At 41.9% G+C, this 18,997-nt stretch overlaps 1 protein-coding gene across 3 annotated transcripts in view; it reads left to right on the forward strand.

Annotated features, from left to right (window-relative positions):
• Nucleotides 1-252: 252 nt before the first annotated feature.
• Nucleotides 253-18,997, forward strand: part of BAZ1A (bromodomain adjacent to zinc finger domain 1A) — a 67,903-nt gene continuing 49,158 nt past the window's right edge. The window contains exons 1-3 of one of the 3 annotated variants that reach the window (XM_050335753.1): nucleotides 253-400; nucleotides 1,103-1,252; nucleotides 8,161-8,439. In XM_050335753.1, the coding sequence (XP_050191710.1) occupies nucleotides 1,140-1,252; nucleotides 8,161-8,439 (392 nt within the window). In that variant the 5' untranslated portion in view covers nucleotides 253-400; nucleotides 1,103-1,139. Of the gene's footprint in view, nucleotides 401-907; nucleotides 1,253-8,160; nucleotides 8,440-18,997 lie in introns of those variants that run through there. The other 2 variants (XR_007631460.1, XM_050335752.1) reach the window with 2 other exon arrangements.

Raw genomic sequence — 18,997 nt, forward strand, 5'->3', positions numbered from 1 at the left:
GGGAACGCCGAGCTTGTGCTGCCCACAGCCCGGCCGGCAGCGCCGCACGGAAAGAGCCGCCTTCGCCCCCGCGGGCAGCCGGGCTGGGCCCACCCCCCGCACCGGAGGTCTCCGGCTGATAATTCAAAAATGGAGGATGCGCCCTCTCAGCCATTAATTAATAATGTAGCTCGCTGTCTTCCTGTGTGACACACGCTGGAAGGCACCGAGCGGCCAATAAAGATGTAGGGGAGAGCAAGGGAAGGCTCCTCCCCGCAGCTCTTCCTGATTGAGGGCTTGAAGAAGTAGATCAAAAACTTCCCAGGACCCGGAGGGGGGGCTGAGGAAAGGGGAGAAACGCGGCGAGGGGGACCACGTTGCGCACCGGCCGAGCAGCGAGCGCAGTCTGCGGCCGCACCAGGTGGGCAGGAGGGGAGGGAGCGGCGCAGCCCCCGCTGGACAGGCCGGAGGCCGGGCTGCCCCAGCACCGCGGCCGCGCTGTCCTGCGGCGGCGGAGCCCGGCGGCCGCTGGGCCGGGCCGGGCCGGGCCGGGGCGAGGCGCGGGGCGAGAAGGGCGAGAACCCCCGGCAGGCAGCGACCCGGCAGGAAGGGAAGGAGGAAGATAAGTGGTCGGCGCTGCCCCTCCTGCGTGTTTGCTTTGCGGGGAGGAGGAGGAGGCGGAGGCGGCGGGGGAGTGGAAGTTGGTGTCCGGCCCGGCGTGTGTGGGTCAAAGGCGGGGGGAAGGGGGTGACCCGGGGGCAGGGGAGCCGCGGCAGACAAAGCGCGGCCGGGGTATCCCCGAGCCGAGCACGTTGCGCGGCTGGGGCGGGGGTTGCCGCCTCCGCCCGCCGCTCGGCGTCATGGCCCCATTGTGAGGCGGGCGGAGGCGGAGGAAGGTGCCGCCGTTGGTCCGCGCGCAGTCCCAGGCAGGCAACGGCGTGTCGGGCACACAAAAGGCTCCGCCGCCGCCGCTCCGGCTCGCTCCTGACCCGGCTCCCCCCGGGAGGAGGGACACGCCAGACCCACTCCCTCCTCCCCGGGCCGGTGCGCGCCGTTGCCTCGCTTACTCCCTCCCTCCGTGTTTTGTTTTTTCTTTTCTTTATTTCCCCCCTATCCACTGAAGCTGATCCTGGGGCAGGAAGAGAGCCGGGAGCGGGGCGATGCCGCTGCTGCACCGAAAGCCCTTCGTGAGGGTGAAGCCCCCCGCGGACCTCCGGCCGGACGAGCGCGTTTTCTACTGCAGGGTCACTAACGAGATCTTCAGGAACTACGAGTAAGCGACAGCCCCGTGTCGGTGTCCGCGTCTGTCCCTGCGTCGGTCCTGTGCACCCCCCGCGCTGCGGCGGCGGGCAGGGAGCTGTTCGAGCCCCCAACGACTCTGACACCTGGGCGGGCGGGGAGGGAGGGAAGGGGATTCCCCGGAACGCCGCGGGGAGCCCTGCCGGGGAGTGTGAGGGGGACCGCGGCTGGCGCCGAGCCTGTGCCCTCCAGAGGGGGGTGGGGGAGAGAGGGCGGATCTCTCGCCCGGGGCAGGGGGAATCCCTGTCCCTCCTCAGCGGGTGTACCCCACAGCCCCCTTCGCCCACAGGGAAGGAAGGCAGCCGGCTCCTTCCCCCCCTCCCGCCGCTCCTTCCTCGGTGTCGCCCCAGCCCCCGCCGGGGAAGTGAAAGTTACGCGTGTGGGAGGCGGCGGGCCGTACCGAGCGTCTGCCGGGCCCGGGCTCTCCCTCCCGTCCGCCCCCGCCGGCAGCCGCGTGTCGGCGGCGGACGGCGCTAGGCCGCCCCGCGGAAGGGGCCGCGCCGGGCCCGCGTCCAGGCGGCGCAGCGGGGCCGCCCGCCTGCCTGGCATGTGCCGGTCGCCCTATTGTTGTGGTGACGGCCGGGCGGGGGGCGCCGGCTGCCCGGCCCGCTGGGTTCCCCGGCCGGCTCCCGCTGCGCTTAACCCCTTGCTGCCGACCCCGCCGCGCCGCCTCGGGCCGCGCTCGCCCCGCCTCCGCGGGGAGCCGCCGGCTGACGCGGTTGGAAATGGCCGGCGGGCCCGCTCGGCGCGGAGCTCGGGCCGGGCGCGGGGTCGCTGCACCTGTCCGGGGGTCCCGCAGCGGGAGCCCTCCTCCCCGGCTGGGCGGGCGAGTGGCATCGCCGGGAGTTAAACCGGCCTGAAACCCAGCGGGCACACCTGTCCCTTTAGGAGCTCTCTTTCTAGCGAGGCTTTTATCGCTCTTCCCGTCCCTTCTTTTTTTTCTTCTCCCCCCCCCCCTTTTTTTTTTTCCTTCTCCGTGTGAAAAAAGCCCACTGGAAATGGTGAAATTCCCGTTAACGGTTGAAGGCGGATGGCACGGGTAGTCCCTAACTTGCTGCCGCTCACTTCACTGCTTGTAAGAACAATGGACTGAAAGTATTTAGTGAAACGTTTTTCAAAGCCGATAAATTACGTCTTTTCACCCCCGGTATGATGCAGCACCATCCCCACCTACAAAAAGGCCCCCGCATCCAAACTCTGCTTTTTTTAAAGATGTGCAGACTAACGAGATTAAATCTGAAATGCTTTTCATTTGCAGCGTATGAAATTAAAGCACACCTAAATCTTTTTCATGTTTAGACTTGTTTTTCTTACTCAAATACACTGTGCTTAATAAAATTTTAACAAAGCTGCATTAGGTAACTTTGAAGGGTGATGCTTTACTGTTTCCTGGACTGTATACTCTAAGGAAAAAGAGGGATGTTGAATATGCTGTTACGAGTTTTGTAAGGAGTATTTTCATTATAGGGCATATAAGAACCTAAGAAGGAAGATCTAACAGCCTCCTGTTTCTATAGGAATTAAGCTCCCCTCCCCCAGCTTCTGATATTTTGAAAGCTGTTTTTCTGGTTACAATTACTATTATCACATAATTAGGTGACTCTCATGTTGTTTGACACTGCACTGAAATATGTTTTCAGGTGCATGTAGTTGTACTAAAATTTCAGCGTTAAAAATATCCTTTTAAAATGTCTTTCTGTTCTTAAAGGATTTGGTGAATATTTTAAGTACTGTGACAGGCTTATTTATACTACAAAGGTGTTGTCACTAAAAAGTATGAAAGACCAAGTTTGTTATTTAACCAAAGTTCATGAATTAAGGGGTAAATTTAGACATGTTTGCACAGGCAATCTCTAGAAATGTCAGTAGGTGGTTAGCTCAGAGGTCAAGCCTTAGAAATGGTATTTGGGAAAACTGCAGAAAACTGCTATGCTTGTGTTTTGTGTATATGGGGTAGAGTGGTGTTTTTGTTTGTTTGGTTTTTTGTTTCTTTTTTTGTGTGTTTTTTTTTTTTTTTAAATTCTTTTATGGCTTTTTTGTTAGGTGGGGTAAAATTGGTGCTTTGGATTGAAAAACGTGGTATTTTTTACTTAGCAAAGTGTTCCAGCACAGATGGATAGAAAGTTTAAGTCAATGTTAGTTGTTTGTGGCATAATCTGCTGGAGAACATAGGGTCGTGTTTCAGGAAGTTTTAAAGATGCTAGTCCTTGTCTCTGCTGGTTACAGATAACTCATAGGTAATGTCTTCTGAAAATTGCATTTCCTATTTCTACACCTAAGCAAGGGCAATTATATTATTAAGGATAGGGAGGGTCCATTTCTTAAAAATTGTATTAGCTGTTTCATGAAAGAAAACCATTGTCTAAATTGGGCTTCTCTGAATCTACATTTTGAGGGGAAAATTTAAAACCTACAGTCTGAATAGTAGCGCAGGTGCTATAGATACATGTGGTAACCTGAATTCACCCCTTTGATCAACTATATGAATGCTTTTAATTAGTACAAACAGTTAAGACTCCAGTTGTTTTCTTGTTTGTTTTTTTGTTGGGTTGTTTGGGGGTTTTTAACAGAGCACAAACTTACTGTTGAAAAACTGCTTTCATGTCCATGTCAGCTTCAGTAGAGATGAATAGAAATCATACATTAGTATTACTCTTCTCTATATAAGAAATGGTTATGCTAATGTGAGAAGAATTTGGCAAGACTAGTATTTTGTAAAGTGACTTTCCCGTTAAGAATGTATTTCCTTTTTAATCTGAAATACAATTGCGCATTTGTAACCCTTTCAAAGCAGGGGGGCAGTGAAGAGGCAGTGTTCAGTTGTATTTATCATAAGTAACGGGAACGGGGGGGTGGGGGGGAACTGATGATGTATTCCTGGTCAGAGGGACAGACCAGCAATGGGTCTCTGGAGCCATAATAGGAAAAGCAAGTACGGCACTGCATGAGATGTATGGGATGCATGAGAAACACATTAAACCAGTGGGATGTTACCACCAGCCATTGACACCTTGTCTGTGGAAGTTAATAGCTGATATAGATGTGTAGAAAGTCTTGCTTGTAAGACAGTTTGAAAAAGAAAATGATGAGTAGTATAGATACAGTGGTAGGAACGTTCCTCATTCTAGGACATAGGAGGAGGAGGAAGAGCAGTTTTGTATTTTCAAAACTTACTGAAACTTCTTTACAGATTGGCCTGTGGAGTTCTTGTTACAGTCAAAAAGAGATTCTGTTTGAAAGGCTAAGAGTCGTTAGTTAAATTAGGTGAATTTTTTGTTTTCTTGAAGAGAAACTCATAATTTTAAATAGATTTATTAATGCGTAATTACCCTGTAAATATTAAGGAATAAATGTATTTGTCATGGTTTTTTGCTTGTTTGTTTTGTGCATTGCTTGTTATATGTATTCTTGACCACTTCCAAAGATGAAGAGTATAAGAAAACTCTGTGGTCTGGAATGGCAAAGTTGGTTTTCTGTGATTACCCTCCTACAATATCCTAAATGAGTTGTTCTTAATATAGGCTAAGAAAATGAATGAAAGTAAGAGGTTCGAAACAAGTGTTCTTGAAGCACACTAAAAATACAATAAATCTTGGACCTAATGGAAATACTTGGTTAGTTCAGGCAAAAGACTTCTGTAATTTCTAGGCTGGATTTTTGTATTCATTGCAAGTGCAGTCAGCACAGACATTGCAAGTAATTTATTTCTAGCTTCTGTTAATTAACTGCCTCCAATCAAATACCTACTGAGTAGCAGTGTTAAACTACTACTCAGTGATTTGCTGATAATTTTACAGTTTGCCTTACCTTGCATGGAAAATAAACTAATGTAAATGAAAAGAGGCATCCATCTAAAAAGTCAGCATTAATTACTACTACGAAGACAACTTAGCTTTTAGTCTCTGCTCCTCAAATAGTTGAGCTCATGTGGACATCACCAAGGTGGTCACAGTCGCATTTGACTCCTTGCAGGCAGATGTGACTGTGCGAGTGAACTTTGTGGATATATTTTGTATGAACTTCTTGCTCCATGTTGTCAACAGAGATCTTGAACCAGCAAAGAAGCCCCAAAGACCATAATACCCTAGAAAAAGATGTAAATAAGGCTTCACATTTGATGTAGCAGCAGATGCTCTTGCTGTTGTGAATTTAAGTTGAATGTAGAATCTGATCAATGGCATTATTACTCTTCAAGTAAAGAGAAAAGGTATCACCGCTGCTGCTACTGTTCTCTTGGTTTGGTAGCTGTTGTGTCTGCTCTTTGTCAATCATTTTGTAATAACTGCCGTGCACTAGAGCGAGACAGGGACAGAAAGTACTACCAGTAACATCTATACTATTGGGATTTTGTTTTCTCTCTTAAACCAAGTTAATTTTGATGTGCTATTGGTAATGATAGCTAAAGATAAATAGTGCTTTCAAAATCAAATATAATTTCTTTTCACGCCATTTCTTTTCTTCCCTGTAAATTCACAGGGGAAATATCCACACAAAACAAAAGAGGAAATGAAGGAGAATGAAACTAGATACACAAAATACTCTTGTATGCAAATGGAACATGTTTTCTTCAAATATGTTTCAGTTAAAATATAACATTTTGCTTGTAATAATCATAGATTAAGAAATTTTAGAGAGGAGTTTGTAGTTGGGGGGTTTTTTGTTTTATTTGTTTGTTTGGGTTTTTAATGTTTTTCTCTCCCATAAGTTCAGTGCTGTTGCTTTAAATAGCATGACTGCCTGGTATCCCCTCACAAAGAATAACAGCAGTTCTTAAAGGGACACTGTCAGTGTCAACCTCTGTCTCTCTCTCCTTCTCTGATGTCTCTCTCTGCCTTTTTTTCTTAACCTTTACTTTCATAATTTTTGAAAATTATATTCTGGTACATTTAATAGTTTCTCTTTAGAGCGTTTTTCTCTTTCCTGGCTAAAGATAATAATCAAGAACCTCTTTGGTAAGTGAGACACAGAAATATATGTAGATACATACAACTGCATGATGATTTGTGTAATTGATACTTTATCCATTGAATCACCATCCATAAAAATTATTTTCAGTCTAATACAGAAGTATTGAAATGTAGGGCAGGAAGAGACCTGAACAGATCATGTTTTATGTATTAGATCACTATACAAAGAACCCCAAACCAAACCCACAAAACAGATTTTTGTCTAACCTGTTCTTTAAAATGTTTTAGTAACTATACGATAATACACAATAAAGATGCACAGTGAATGACTGACAGCCATCTGTTCTTTATATGCTGAGGAATAATTCATTTTATTCTCTCTCCTTTGTTTTTCTCATTTTCTTATTTAGAGTAAGCAAGCCCAGATTATCCATGTACTGTCAGATAATATTAAGTAGATGCAGGTCATATAAAAATCTGAATTTTTGTAGCTATTAAATATCCACATAATATATCTCTTCCTCTTCTGTCCCTTTCCCCTCCTCGCTGCTGATGTTCTTCCTAAAGCATATCTCACTCAGAGGAATCCTGTGCTCATACAGAAAGGATTATCTGAGCCAAGACTCTTCATTGTCCTCAATCTGGAATTTCCATTTTCATTTACAAAATGTTATGGTTCATCTGTCCATCTGCAGTGAACATTGTCATCTGCATCAGTGTCACTGGTGAATGTTTGCCAGCTTGAGTTTGCAGGAAAAAACTCAGTGTGAACTGTCCAATACTCTAACCCCATTAAGAAAAATTATTTGAACAGTTCTGTCTTTTAAAAATGGGAACACTGTGGTTTGGTTTAGGTTTGTGTTTGTTTTTTTTTTTTTTAAAGGTATGAAACTTCAGTATACGTATCTCATGTAGCATGCAGTTTTCTGAAAGGACTGTTTGTCTGCCTTGAAATAACTATGTTAGACTGATACAAGGCAAAACAAACCTGAGTTTGTTGTGTTCTGTGTTGTGTAGTCATCAGTACTAGTCCATGAAGATTTGTAAAGTAAGGCAAATAGAAGCATTGTCTGAACTGGGGCATATTGAAAGACTGCTCTGCTGTCCAATCACCGATCAATAGTATATCATATATTTTAACATGGTTTTGCGAACAGCTACCTCATTGTCTTCATCTCTTCATCTAGAAAGTGTTTAATAACAAACTGCTGTTTTTCTGATACCCGTCAAAAATGGACAAATACTAACTAATGAAAGCTCTTCTTTTTTGATTCCAGTATAATAGCTAGCAAGCAAACCATAACAACAATGTAATTTTAGCATCAATTGGAAATATATGAAAGGAAGAGAATCAGTGTTTACTAATGGAACAAGGGAGGAGAAGAATCTGTAGGAAAAAAATAGTTCAGTACTTTTTCTAAGAGCTATACAAACACTGAAGGAATAAAAACTATTTAGAGAACTACTTGACATTAATTTTTTACCTTTTCCATCTTTTCATTTGCGAGTTAAGGCACTCAAATCTGAAACTTATTCAAGTTGCAACATGTTTCTGTGATCTTAAAGTTATTTCATGTTTGTACAGTTTTAGACGCTCCTCTTGCAAATATTTATGGAAATGGAGGGGGATGTGAGTATGATACGACACCTATTAAACTCAGTGTGATTATTATTACTATGCATAAGGCTTCTTATACGTGAATATTTGTTTGCAGCATTTCTACATCTTGATGCTGTTACTACAGTCTGTAATAATAGGAGACTTTGGTTTTACAATAGCAATTTACCATGCCATGGCTGAAAACTGGCAGATAACCCTTGATTATCTACAACTTGTACAAATAGTTTTGCATTTCAGACTTGTAAAAGGTACTTGCAATTTGCTGCTGTTTTAATTGTTAGCAAGTTGAAAATGTTAGTCAGAACTCAACTGTTTTCTTTTTTTCTTCCCCCTCCTGCCTTTCTTTCTTTTCAGTGATTTTTTTGAACGCACTATTCTCTGCAACAGCCTTGTGTGGAGCTGTGCTGTCACAGGTAAACCAGGACTCACATATCAGGAAGCACTGGAATCAGAGAGGAAAGCCAGACATAACCTTCAAAGTTTTCCAGAGGCACTTGTCATTCCAGTTCTATACTTGGCCACCCTTACCCATCGCACCCGACTTCATGAGATCTGTGATGAAATCTTTGCTTACGTCAAGGATCGCTATTTTGTTGATGAAACAGTGGAAGTAGTTAGAAATAATGGTGCAAGGTAAGTATATTGAAAAATAAATACTTATTTCTTTCTGTTTAGTGTGGGTGGGTTTTGTGTGTGCGTTTTTAAACCAAAACCAAGGGTAATAAGCTCCATTAAATATACCAAGAGTGAGGTGTGATACTTAGGCGAGTGATACTGTTACTGCTCTTCCCTAGGTTGATTAAGAGCAGTATTGTGTTGCTGTGCTTGATATCTCTGTCCTAAGCTTTGAAGTAGCTGTGGAGAGAGGGTAGTGCTTGCACATCTTGACATTGCATGTTTTTTGGTCTGTGTGGTGGATTTGCAAAGGAATGTCAGTTTTTTGGTGTGAGAAAACTGGGCTGTTTGTAGAATGAGATTTCATGAGAAACTAATGGAAGGTATGAGTTGAAAAATTATATGAAATTTTTAATGAATCATTCAGAATGAATGGCCAAACTATTGAAAGCTTAAAATAATTGATAAAAGTTGGATTTTTACTTTTCTGGGAATAGCAAAAATTGAGATTACATTCTCAGAGAAGTTGGGAATTAATTGTAAAATGTTTGTAATAGGTGATTTAGCGTGATGGGGCTTTTTCACACTCAGTGTTATGCTTACTGTTATACTGGTGTATATATTGCAAGTGTTCTTATTGTTATCTTAGGCTGATTAAAAACTTGGAAGAATTTTGACCTTCAGATGCTTTCTTTCTCATATCGTTGGTGCATATGCTCTGTAGTATAAATAAGCTTGAGTTTTTCCTTAAAGCAGCTTCTGGGAGAGATCTAGAAAAGGTCCATGTTTTGTCTAAATGAATTTACAGCTTTGTCTAAATGAGTTTACAGTTTCACCTAACTGAGGTTTAAAATGGTAAAAACTTAAACATGTTCAACCTGGAAAAACCTGCAGAATAGGCATTAAAGCTTTTGTGTGTTCAGCTGTTGCTGGTGGGTTTTTTAATTGTTTGTTAGGGTCATTTTGATTTTTTTCAGGAGGAAGGTGACAGCTTACATTTCAGAGTAGAAGAGATTTCTGTGGATAGCCTGATGTTTAGCACATAGTCTGGTGTTTATTGGGTGATAGGAGTGGGCTGGTTCAAAATGGTCACTGGAGAACAATTATTCTGTGTGAGTTTTTGTAGTGGCTGATACAGATATTGTTGATGGCAAATTTTGTACTACACCAGGAAGAAAAATCTGTTGATAGTTGTAAGGGAATTTGTATGGGTATATACAAAAGGTCAGTGCTTAGTAGGAAAGCTTTCCATCTCTTGCCTGCTCTAATCCTTTCAACCACTGAAGTCCCAGTCTGCAAAGACAGGACAAGAACTTCAGTAAAGTTACTGCTTTCTGTATGGAAAACCTACATCCAAAGTTTCTTTCTATCTTTCTCATCTCTATACCTGTCAAATGAATAGACTGAGGTTATCACTAGTATTGCAGTCACTTTGCTTAGAGAATAAGGTGTTGGTTGTTTTTTGGTTTTGGTTTGTTTGTTTGTTTTTAATTTAGAAACATGAATATTATGAACTCTCAGTATGGTTCAGGTGTTGGTTTTCATTTGCTCAGTGAGACGATTGAGTTTCCTATCTTGAAAGATACTGTTAGTTTCCAAACTAGTAGTAAAAAAATTGTTTGTTCTTCTAAATCTCCCCCCACCTGAATAGCTCTTCTATTACTTTTCTAAACTATTTGCTAAAATATTTACCTGTATACATTGTAGTTCTTCAAAGCTGTTCAGGTAAAGTTGTGATACGATTCTCTCATTACGATAGTGCTGCCATTTGTTTTACCAGTGTTCAATTCAATCTTCTCGGTTACTCAAAGTTGTGTTGAGATACGTATCTAACAATTTTGTGTTTATGTTCCACTTCCAATCTATTTCACTAATACTATTGATAGTATATAAGCTAAATTTCTTAAGCCTTTGGGGTGGGCTGGATACCATTCAAAAGATAGAAATTTCAAATAAAATTTATTTTAAAAAAATTAGCCTGCTACAGATTGTATATTTTAAACTACTTTAATATTTTAAATAATATAGATTATTTTATATAATATATTATATTATATTTGTATTATATTTATTTTACATATTATTTAATTAAAATTGATATTTTAACTATTTTAAATATTTTAAATACGTAAGTATAAATTGGTGTCTGGTAAAATGAAGAACGAAAAACGTGCCATAGGTGATTGTATGCCACTGATATTCAAGACAAATGTGTAGCAGAGAGCTAGTTCAGACCTTTAATACTGAATCTAGGAAACACTGCAAATAGCATGGTAATGTGGAGGGGGAGGTATTTTTATGCTTAGAGATACATAATTAAAAGTTATAAAGTGGGAGGAAGTAAGGCATAGTTTTTCATCTGCTCAATTATCAGTTGACTTTGACCTGTGCATTGAGGTACTACGTTGAGGATTAAGTGTACCAACTCATGTTACTTGTACATAATATGGCTTTTCAGCAGACCTGTTTGCATGTGTTTGTCATGTGCAGCTATGTTTTTGTGATTTCTCTTTTTTTCTAGCAAAAATATTGCAGTCCATCTATAGTGTAATAACTTCCTATGAGACCAACAGAATTTGGTAGATCATGAAAACCCAGTTGTTTTGTGGTGATGTAAACTCTTCCGCTGCTTTTATGTATGAAGTTTTCTGTATGCATAATGTCAGGATCATTTGTTTCCTGAACTCTGTGCATCATTTAATGCAAAGCCTACAACGTAATGCATGTGTAACCAGAGGTTGCTCAAGCAATTTAAATATTGATATTTTTTAACTCCTAACTTTGCATGTGTAATATTCTTGTAGGATAGATTGTTTTGATGCAGTTTCCTAGATTTTGATGAAAGAAAATGGGAGGGAACCCGAACACTAGAAGGGTTAGCATTTTGACTTAATATAAATGTTTTTATCCTGAGCATATGAAGTAGTCTATAATACTGCGAGCAACAACAGGTGATCTGGAAAGAGGAGAGGGCAAGTGGTTTGTTCGGAGTCTAAGTGGAGGTTGTTTTATTCAGCTGTATCAAACCTGTGTGTTCTGGTTGTGGCAGTGTCTGACGCCCCACTATGTTGTCTGGTCTTTCAGCTCTTCTGGTTTATAGTGTTTTGTTGTGCTGCTTAGTTTTGACTTTTGCTGCTTCTGCCTTGTTACTGAGGTCTGGCAGGAGGAACGCAGGAGAGTTTGGGAGATACCACACATACCAAAACAACAGGAAGACGGAGTATCTTCAACAACCTTTATCAACCAGAAATAAATTGCAGAGAAAGCCCCCCAACCCTATGATATGGCTTTCTCAGGCAGTCTCTGGAAGTGATGCATGCAATTTGGTAACCTGGTAGAAGCAACAAGGAGATAATTCTGCTTGCTCTTTAACCCTTTCAGGTGATTTATTGATTAAAAATGGCCAGCTTTCTTGGTTTGTGTGTGTTCAGCTTTTCTGGCCAAACTGCCTCTGACTTTTCTTCAAAGTGGTGGCTGTGTTATGCTTTAAAACATGAGATGCTCGGATTTCCAGTTAAAAAACTGCAGGAGTGGTGTAACAATGTTTTCCTAGTACTGCCTTCACAGAAGACAAAATTAGTATTTGAAACATCGATCAGAAACATCATAGAATATATATACAAAAATTAGTCTCAAATTAAGTTTGAGTTGCTAAAGAATCAAAACCAGTTGACACTGTAAATATTGTTATTTAGAATGTCAAGTTGCACTTTATAGAAAGTAATTTATTGAAAAAGGCATGGAAATTAGGTTTTTCCTGGGGTGGAAAATTAGAGCAATATTTCATAATTAATATGTAAAATAAACAACTAATATTTTAGCTCATATTCTATTGAAACAGAGGAAAAATGTCGATCATATTGGAATTGCTTCCTATATTTGCACTTCAGAACTGAAAGTTTAAGACCCGTGTATTTATTGGTCTTTTAATTTTCCACAAGGACTGGCATCTCTTGCAGTAAATGGTCCACTTGTTGCTGACTTAGTACTGCGTTTGTTATTGGTACGTAAAACTTGTTAAATTGATTTTCAACATCTTGACATCTGAAGTCAGTTACCTGAAAGCTGGGAATATGTGGTATGGAAGGCCTACCTGAAATAATAACCTCAGCTAATGCCTCAGACACACCAAACAAAACCTTCAACAGCCTAACTCACTCAGCAGTAGGACCTGTTCTTTTCTGCTGGAGATCAGCAGAGTGCTTTTTGATTTTTATAATTATTTAATTTGTTGGAGGAAAAACTAGATTTAAAGCATGTGTAAACAACCAATTGTGATTTAACATCAGTGTTCTGAGTCTGGGTGCTATCACAAGAAATTATGGCCATCTTTATTAGGATATAAAAGTGAGTAGTGTGATAATTAGTTAATTAAACTATGAGCTTTCAGTCTGACTTGAGCAATGAGGAGATCTGAGGTTTTACGTTTGACAACTCTGCTACCTCTTCAGTTCCCCCTCTTAAAAATAACTTATGTGATGATGTCTTCCCTTCCCCATAGAGGTTGGGGCACAACCAATTGTTACCCATCAGTCAGTATGGCACTTAAGTAAAAAGTCAACCACCTAGAGACTGAAATAAGTTGCTTCAAGGTCAGTGTATGAGAAGGAAGAAATCATACAGAATATGTCAGATACAAAAAAAAATATTATTTTCATTGAATTTGACCACTAGATGACACCACTGCAGAAGAATACTTCCTTAGTGTCTGTGAGGAAGCAACACCAGAATGCTTTTAAAAATGAACCTACTTACAGAAGTAGTAGACAAAGTTCCCTGTTAGGAAGATTGCTGCATCTGATTGTACATTTATTATAGGTTAACATCCTTTTTCTGCTTTGACTGATCTGATGTTGACCATTGCCAAGCTGCAGGAAACAGATAATCACAGAGCAACCCTGCCTGCAAGTTAAACTTCTTTTTTTAACTCATCAATTGTTTGGCTGGTATCCCAGTGCTTTAGGACTGGTCATAGTGGATTAACCGCTGCATTAGGCCAATTAAAAGATTTGCATACTGTTTTCATCTCTGTAAGTCTTAACTGGGACACAGGAAGCATGTTGCTGGTCATGACTGATATATGTATATATAGCTGATAGGGAGTTAGGATGGTAGAAGATAACCCTTGTAAGAGAGAAGGTTATAGCTAATTTTCCAACTTTTTCCATTCAAACTGGCAACAGGGTATTACTCTCATATATATGTAGTTGTCTTCTGAGCTTTCAGGTCAGTTAATATAAGATCACTAGGTAGTAAGTGACAAAGTGTCTATGTTTAGACTCTAATGAGTTACAGTAAATTTAAATTAAGTTATTAATTGTAGTGTGTTTTTCTAGTGGGAAGGCTTAAGCATAAGTTCCTGCATAAAAATAAAGTTTCCTACTTTGTTTTGAAAGGTGAATTTGAATTCCAGTAGCAAAATTAGTGTGGTGCCTGTGAAACAGCATCTCTGACAGTACTGGAGAGCGGCTTACCTATTCATAGAGCAAATACAGTTTGTGTTCTCCCAGCATAACAGTTTAAGGATCAGTGAACTCCTAACCTGGAAAAATCATGCTTAAGGAATTCTCTTTCCATTGCCCTTAAGCCCTTTATGATATAAATATATTTGTTTTATTGACTAACTAACAAATATATTTGTATTTGACTAGTGGAAGCTATGAGATGATGATATGTGAAAAAGAACCTGCAACTCCTTTCTTATAGATTGTTGAACAGCTGTTACAACAATTGGCACTGCCAGTCCCTGTTAGCTGTCACTTCTGTGCACACTCTCTACTTTTATAACTGTAAATTTAAAGGTACAGGTTTTGGTTTGTTTCTTTTAATGATTTATTTGGTTTTAATCTGTACAATGATAAGAACTGAAGTCTGGGCAGTCAAAGTGATGCATATACCAGTGCAGTACTGTCCTAATTCCACAGCAGACAGTTGATGCAGCTAGTCTGTACATAGGACTCTCTTGTCCTAAGCAAAACCATCCTTCTTATTAGTTTCTTTGAAGCATACAATCTTACCTATAACTTGGCAGATAAATGAAGATACTAAAACTCAAAAGCAACAACTGAGGAAGCCATTGCGCATAAACCCTGTCTCTTTGTTGTGCTTTTATTTTATGTGTGCATTAAACTGTACCAGTTAGCTTAGTAAAAAAGATGTCACTTATTCCCTCAGATCTTATCTCACTTTTATCTCTATAATTACTTGCATGCATATGAGAACTGTTAGGACAAGGATATGAGTTACTGCACTTACCCGACATTTACTTTTTAAAAACTAAAAACTGACAAAACAGAATGAGGCTATAACTTTTTTGTACTTTTTGGTACTTGTTACTATAGCTTCTTTTATTACTCTTTTGGGGTTGTCTGTATTCAACTAACTTTACATACTATTAGAGAACGTGTACTTTTTTAATTTTGGCATTTGAAAAACTTTTCTCTCATTTGTATGTCTTAATAATTGAATTTTCTTTTGCTTCTGACTCACTGACCATTGGGTTTTTTATTTTAAAACTTGGCCTCAAAGTATTGCAATGTTCCCCCACCGCCCCATTTGGAACAGCTGTCTGCATCCAAAGGATGCTTCTTGTCTGCTCATTGTAAAGCATACAGAGGCACATTTGTAACTTATCTGGGCCTTCAGGGTATCTTGTTTTTTTTGACTTGAAATGAGGACATAGCAGAGTGCCAGACTATTACATCTATCGGGGTAATTAGCATTAGCCATATCAAAAGCTGGTGTGCAGAACACTTGAGGACCTATGAGAAGTGGTCTCTCTTCTCACAGCTTCTCATACCAGCTTTGGTTGGATGTAAAGGCCTACTTGGCATTTGGGAAAAACTTTTTTGAGAAGTGAAAGTGCACCAGTAATTGCAGGGTTGAAGTTTTCACTTGATATCCTGTGATGGCTGGTTTTGGCCTGTTACGTAGAAGAGTGTAGCTTGTCTTCCTCCTCTTTAAATTGTGTTCTTTTACTGCTCTAGAGGTGGGTAGACAGAGATACCTGTTTTTCCTGCAACTCATAATAGCTTGTGTACAGGTCTTTAAGTTGCTGAGCTGAATGAAAGAGGATTTGGCAAGTAAGTTATACTTACCCTTTTCTTGGATTACTCTCCTCTTACAGAGGAATTGGAGAGGCTGAGGAGTACCAGGGAGTATGAGAGAGAAATAGACTGGTGGAGTTACACCAGTACTTTCCTGAGAGAAATGCAGTGGTGGAAGCTAGCAAGCATCAGAGGAACCCCAGCACTCTCACCATTAGACAGAAGGAGGGGACATCAAAGATAAGGGTCAATGGAAATAGGTCCCTGTTTGGGGATATAGGAGAATCCCCTCCCAGCCTCCCTTGCCTTCCCAAGTGCCCTTATAGAGTAGGTATGAGGCTCTCAAGGAGCAGGCAGATAATGGAGATGAAGGTCTATCTGGGGGCTTGCCTGGAAAAAGTTAGTCAACCAGATGGATCACAGCTTCAGGTGTTAAGAAAGAAGGAATGGTAATTGTTGTAGGTGACTCCCTTCTGAGGGGAACTGAGGGTCTTGTATGCCAACTAAACCCATCCCACAGGGAAGTCTGCTGCCTCCCTCTGACCTAGGTAACAGATGTTATCAGGAGACTCCCTGGATTAATTCAGCCCTTAGAATATTACCCACTTCTTATTGTCCAGGTTGGCAGTGATGAGGTTGATGAGAAGTCCTAGGGCAATCAAAAAGGACTTCAGAGCACTGGGGTTGACTGGTTGAAGAGGCAGGAGGGGACAGGTGGTGTTTTCCTCAGTCCTTTTGGTGACAGGGAATAATGCTGAAAGGAATAGAAGAACACATCTGATCACTTGTGGCTTAAAGGCTGGTGCCGTCAGTGGAATTTTGGGTTTTTTTGATCATGGAGTGTTTTATACAGCACCAGACCTGCTGGAGACAGATGGGGTTTGCCTGTCCAAAAGGGGAAGGAGGATTCTAACCTGTGAGTTGGTGGGGGCTGATTGAGAAGGCTTTAAAGTAGGTTTTAAGGGGGAGGGAGATAAGACCAGACTCTCTAGAGATGAGTCTGTGGGCTGCATGCCAGTGTTGGGACTGAAATCAGTAGCCCAGTTGAAGTGCATCTACACTCTGCTAACACTGGAATGCGTAAGCCACACTGGAACACAGTCTTACAGAGACGAGCCAGGGACTCCTAAGGTATTAGGAGCCAACAGGGAAACACCAGAGAATTATCTCAAAGAAATTAAGGTTGTTCCTCCGGGAAGGTGACATGGCTGACAGCCCTGCTGATGTGCCTTTACACCAAAGTACTTAGCATGGACGAGAAACAGGAGGAGTTGGAAGCTGCCATACTGCTGGAAACCTACAACCTTGTTGCCATCACTGAAACTTAATGGGACAAATCCCATGACTGGAATGCGGTTTTTGGTGGTTACAGTCTGTTCAGAAGAGATGGGAGGAAGGAGAGGCTGAGGGGTTGCCTTCTACATCAAGAGGTGGATTGAGTATGAAAAGCTATCTTTGAAGAACAACCCCGAGCAGATCACAAGGCTGTGGATAAGAATCAGAGACTGGGGCAACAAAAAGAAGTGAGTGGTTGATGTCTACTACAGGCCCCTATCAAGGGGAGTCTACTGAAGAAGCCTTCTTGCTCCAGCTACAGGAGGCATTGCACTTGCAGGCTCTTGTCCTGCTGGGGGTCTTAAACCATCCCAACATGTGGTGGAAAAGCAGTACAGCAAACTGTAGGCAATCCAGGAGACTCCTGGAACTTCTTAACATCAGGTAGTAGACAGCCATAACTGAGGCAATGCAATACTGGATCTTGAAGTCATCAACATAAGAGAGCTAATTGAGGACAGCAAGACTGGAGGCAGCCTGGGCTGCCGTGATCATGCATTGGTGGAGTTTGTAGATCTGAGGAATGTGGGTGAGGTAAGGAGTAAAATTAGGCCCCTGAACTTCAGGAAAGCAAGCTGCCAGTGCTTCAGTGGGTTAGTCAGTGGGATCCCCTGGGAGACTGCCCTCTGAGACAAGGGAGTGGAACAGAGCTGGCAGATCTTGAAGGAATTCTTCCACAGAGCACAAAAGCTATCCATCCACAGGAACAAGAAATCAAGCAAGGAAAGCAAGAGACTGGCATGGCTGAGTAGGGAACTGCTGGTCAAACTAAAGGGAAAGAAGCAAATGCATAGACAGTTGAAGCTAGGAGAGGTGACGTGGGAAGAGTATGGAGATGAAGTTTGGTTGTGTAGGGATGGGGTGAGGAAGGGCAAGGCAAAACCAGAATGGAACCTGATGAGGGATGCAAAGAATAACAAGAAGGGCTTCTACAAGTGTGTTAACCAGAAAATGAAGGTCAAAGAAGGTGTAACCCCCTGATAAACAGTGCTTAAAAACTGGTAGAAATGGATGAGAAGAAGGCTGAGGTACTCAAAAACTTTTCTGCCTCAGTCTTCTGTGGCAGCCTCTCTTCCCACACTTCTCAAGTGGATGGACAGCTCTCCCTCCTCCTCCATCTGTGACCAGTGTTTGCCTCTGGTACGTGCTCTAGTTTGATCAGATCTTCATTCAAGCAGTGAGCTCCTTGAAGTAGCTGATATGACACAAGGTTACCAGCTCTTCACATTCGGTTATGGATTTTTGTTTGGTTGTTTTGGGTTTTTTTATATCTTCTTTTGTTTGGATTTTTTTGGTCAGGTAGTTGAATTCAATATGATGGCAATCAGTAAATGAGACTGAGTGCCAGAGCTACAGAAAGCAACCACCATGCCATCTGTGTGGCTGGAAGAAGGAATGGCAAGGGAAGATTTCCTCCTTTGGTGTGGGAACTATTTAGTGATCTCTGCATCTCGTAGAGCAGCAGCCTGAGGTGACAAATGCAGTTTGCTTTTGTACACCTACAACCTGCCTCTTTCTGACCATTCTGGGAGTGACAAGGTTCAACCAGACATTAAAGTTTTCTGCTAGTTTCGCTAAGCTGCCAGAGTCTCTTGTCTTTTGGCCTTAGATTGTTGGAGTCATGTTCTTTCATGTGTGCAGCTGACTAGCCCTACACAAAATTCATGGAAATTGATGGAAGTTCTCAGGTTTCTTTTTCATTTGAGAGAAGATAAACGGATATTTAAAAAAAACTACATCAGTGATACCACCTCTGGCTTTGTGTTGAAAAAAATTTGGGCTCCTGTGCTGTTCTTTCCTTTCTTAAAAAAAAACCCAAACAAAAACCCCCACAGATTTAATCAAGCACTTATTGGAGCCCTTCCCATAATACAAGAGACCTCAAAGAGCTTAGTTACTGAGCTTAACAAAGAATAGAACTGTAAGCATAAAGGTCATCCTTGGGACAGACCAGAGGACCTGTGCCCCGCTGTTGATAAGAGCCTGTAGTGCAGAAAGAGATAAGCAAAACTGCTTTGAGTATAGGTGTCAATGTCTGAACTGGAGTTGCTGGGACTATTGTGTAAAAGTTCCTGATGGCTCTGTATAGGGTCTTTCTCTGAACACTTTTGGGATTCACTTAGTGTGGCTGTAAGCTTTTCACAGTCTTTATTGTAATTTGAAGAAAGTGCTTCCTGGCTGAGGGGGTATTTTGG

Source organism: Myiozetetes cayanensis, unplaced genomic scaffold (genome assembly GCF_022539395.1).
Source record: "Myiozetetes cayanensis isolate MyiCay16 unplaced genomic scaffold, myiCay2020 scf6-25, whole genome shotgun sequence".
Lineage (NCBI taxonomy): Eukaryota > Metazoa > Chordata > Aves > Passeriformes > Tyrannidae > Myiozetetes > Myiozetetes cayanensis.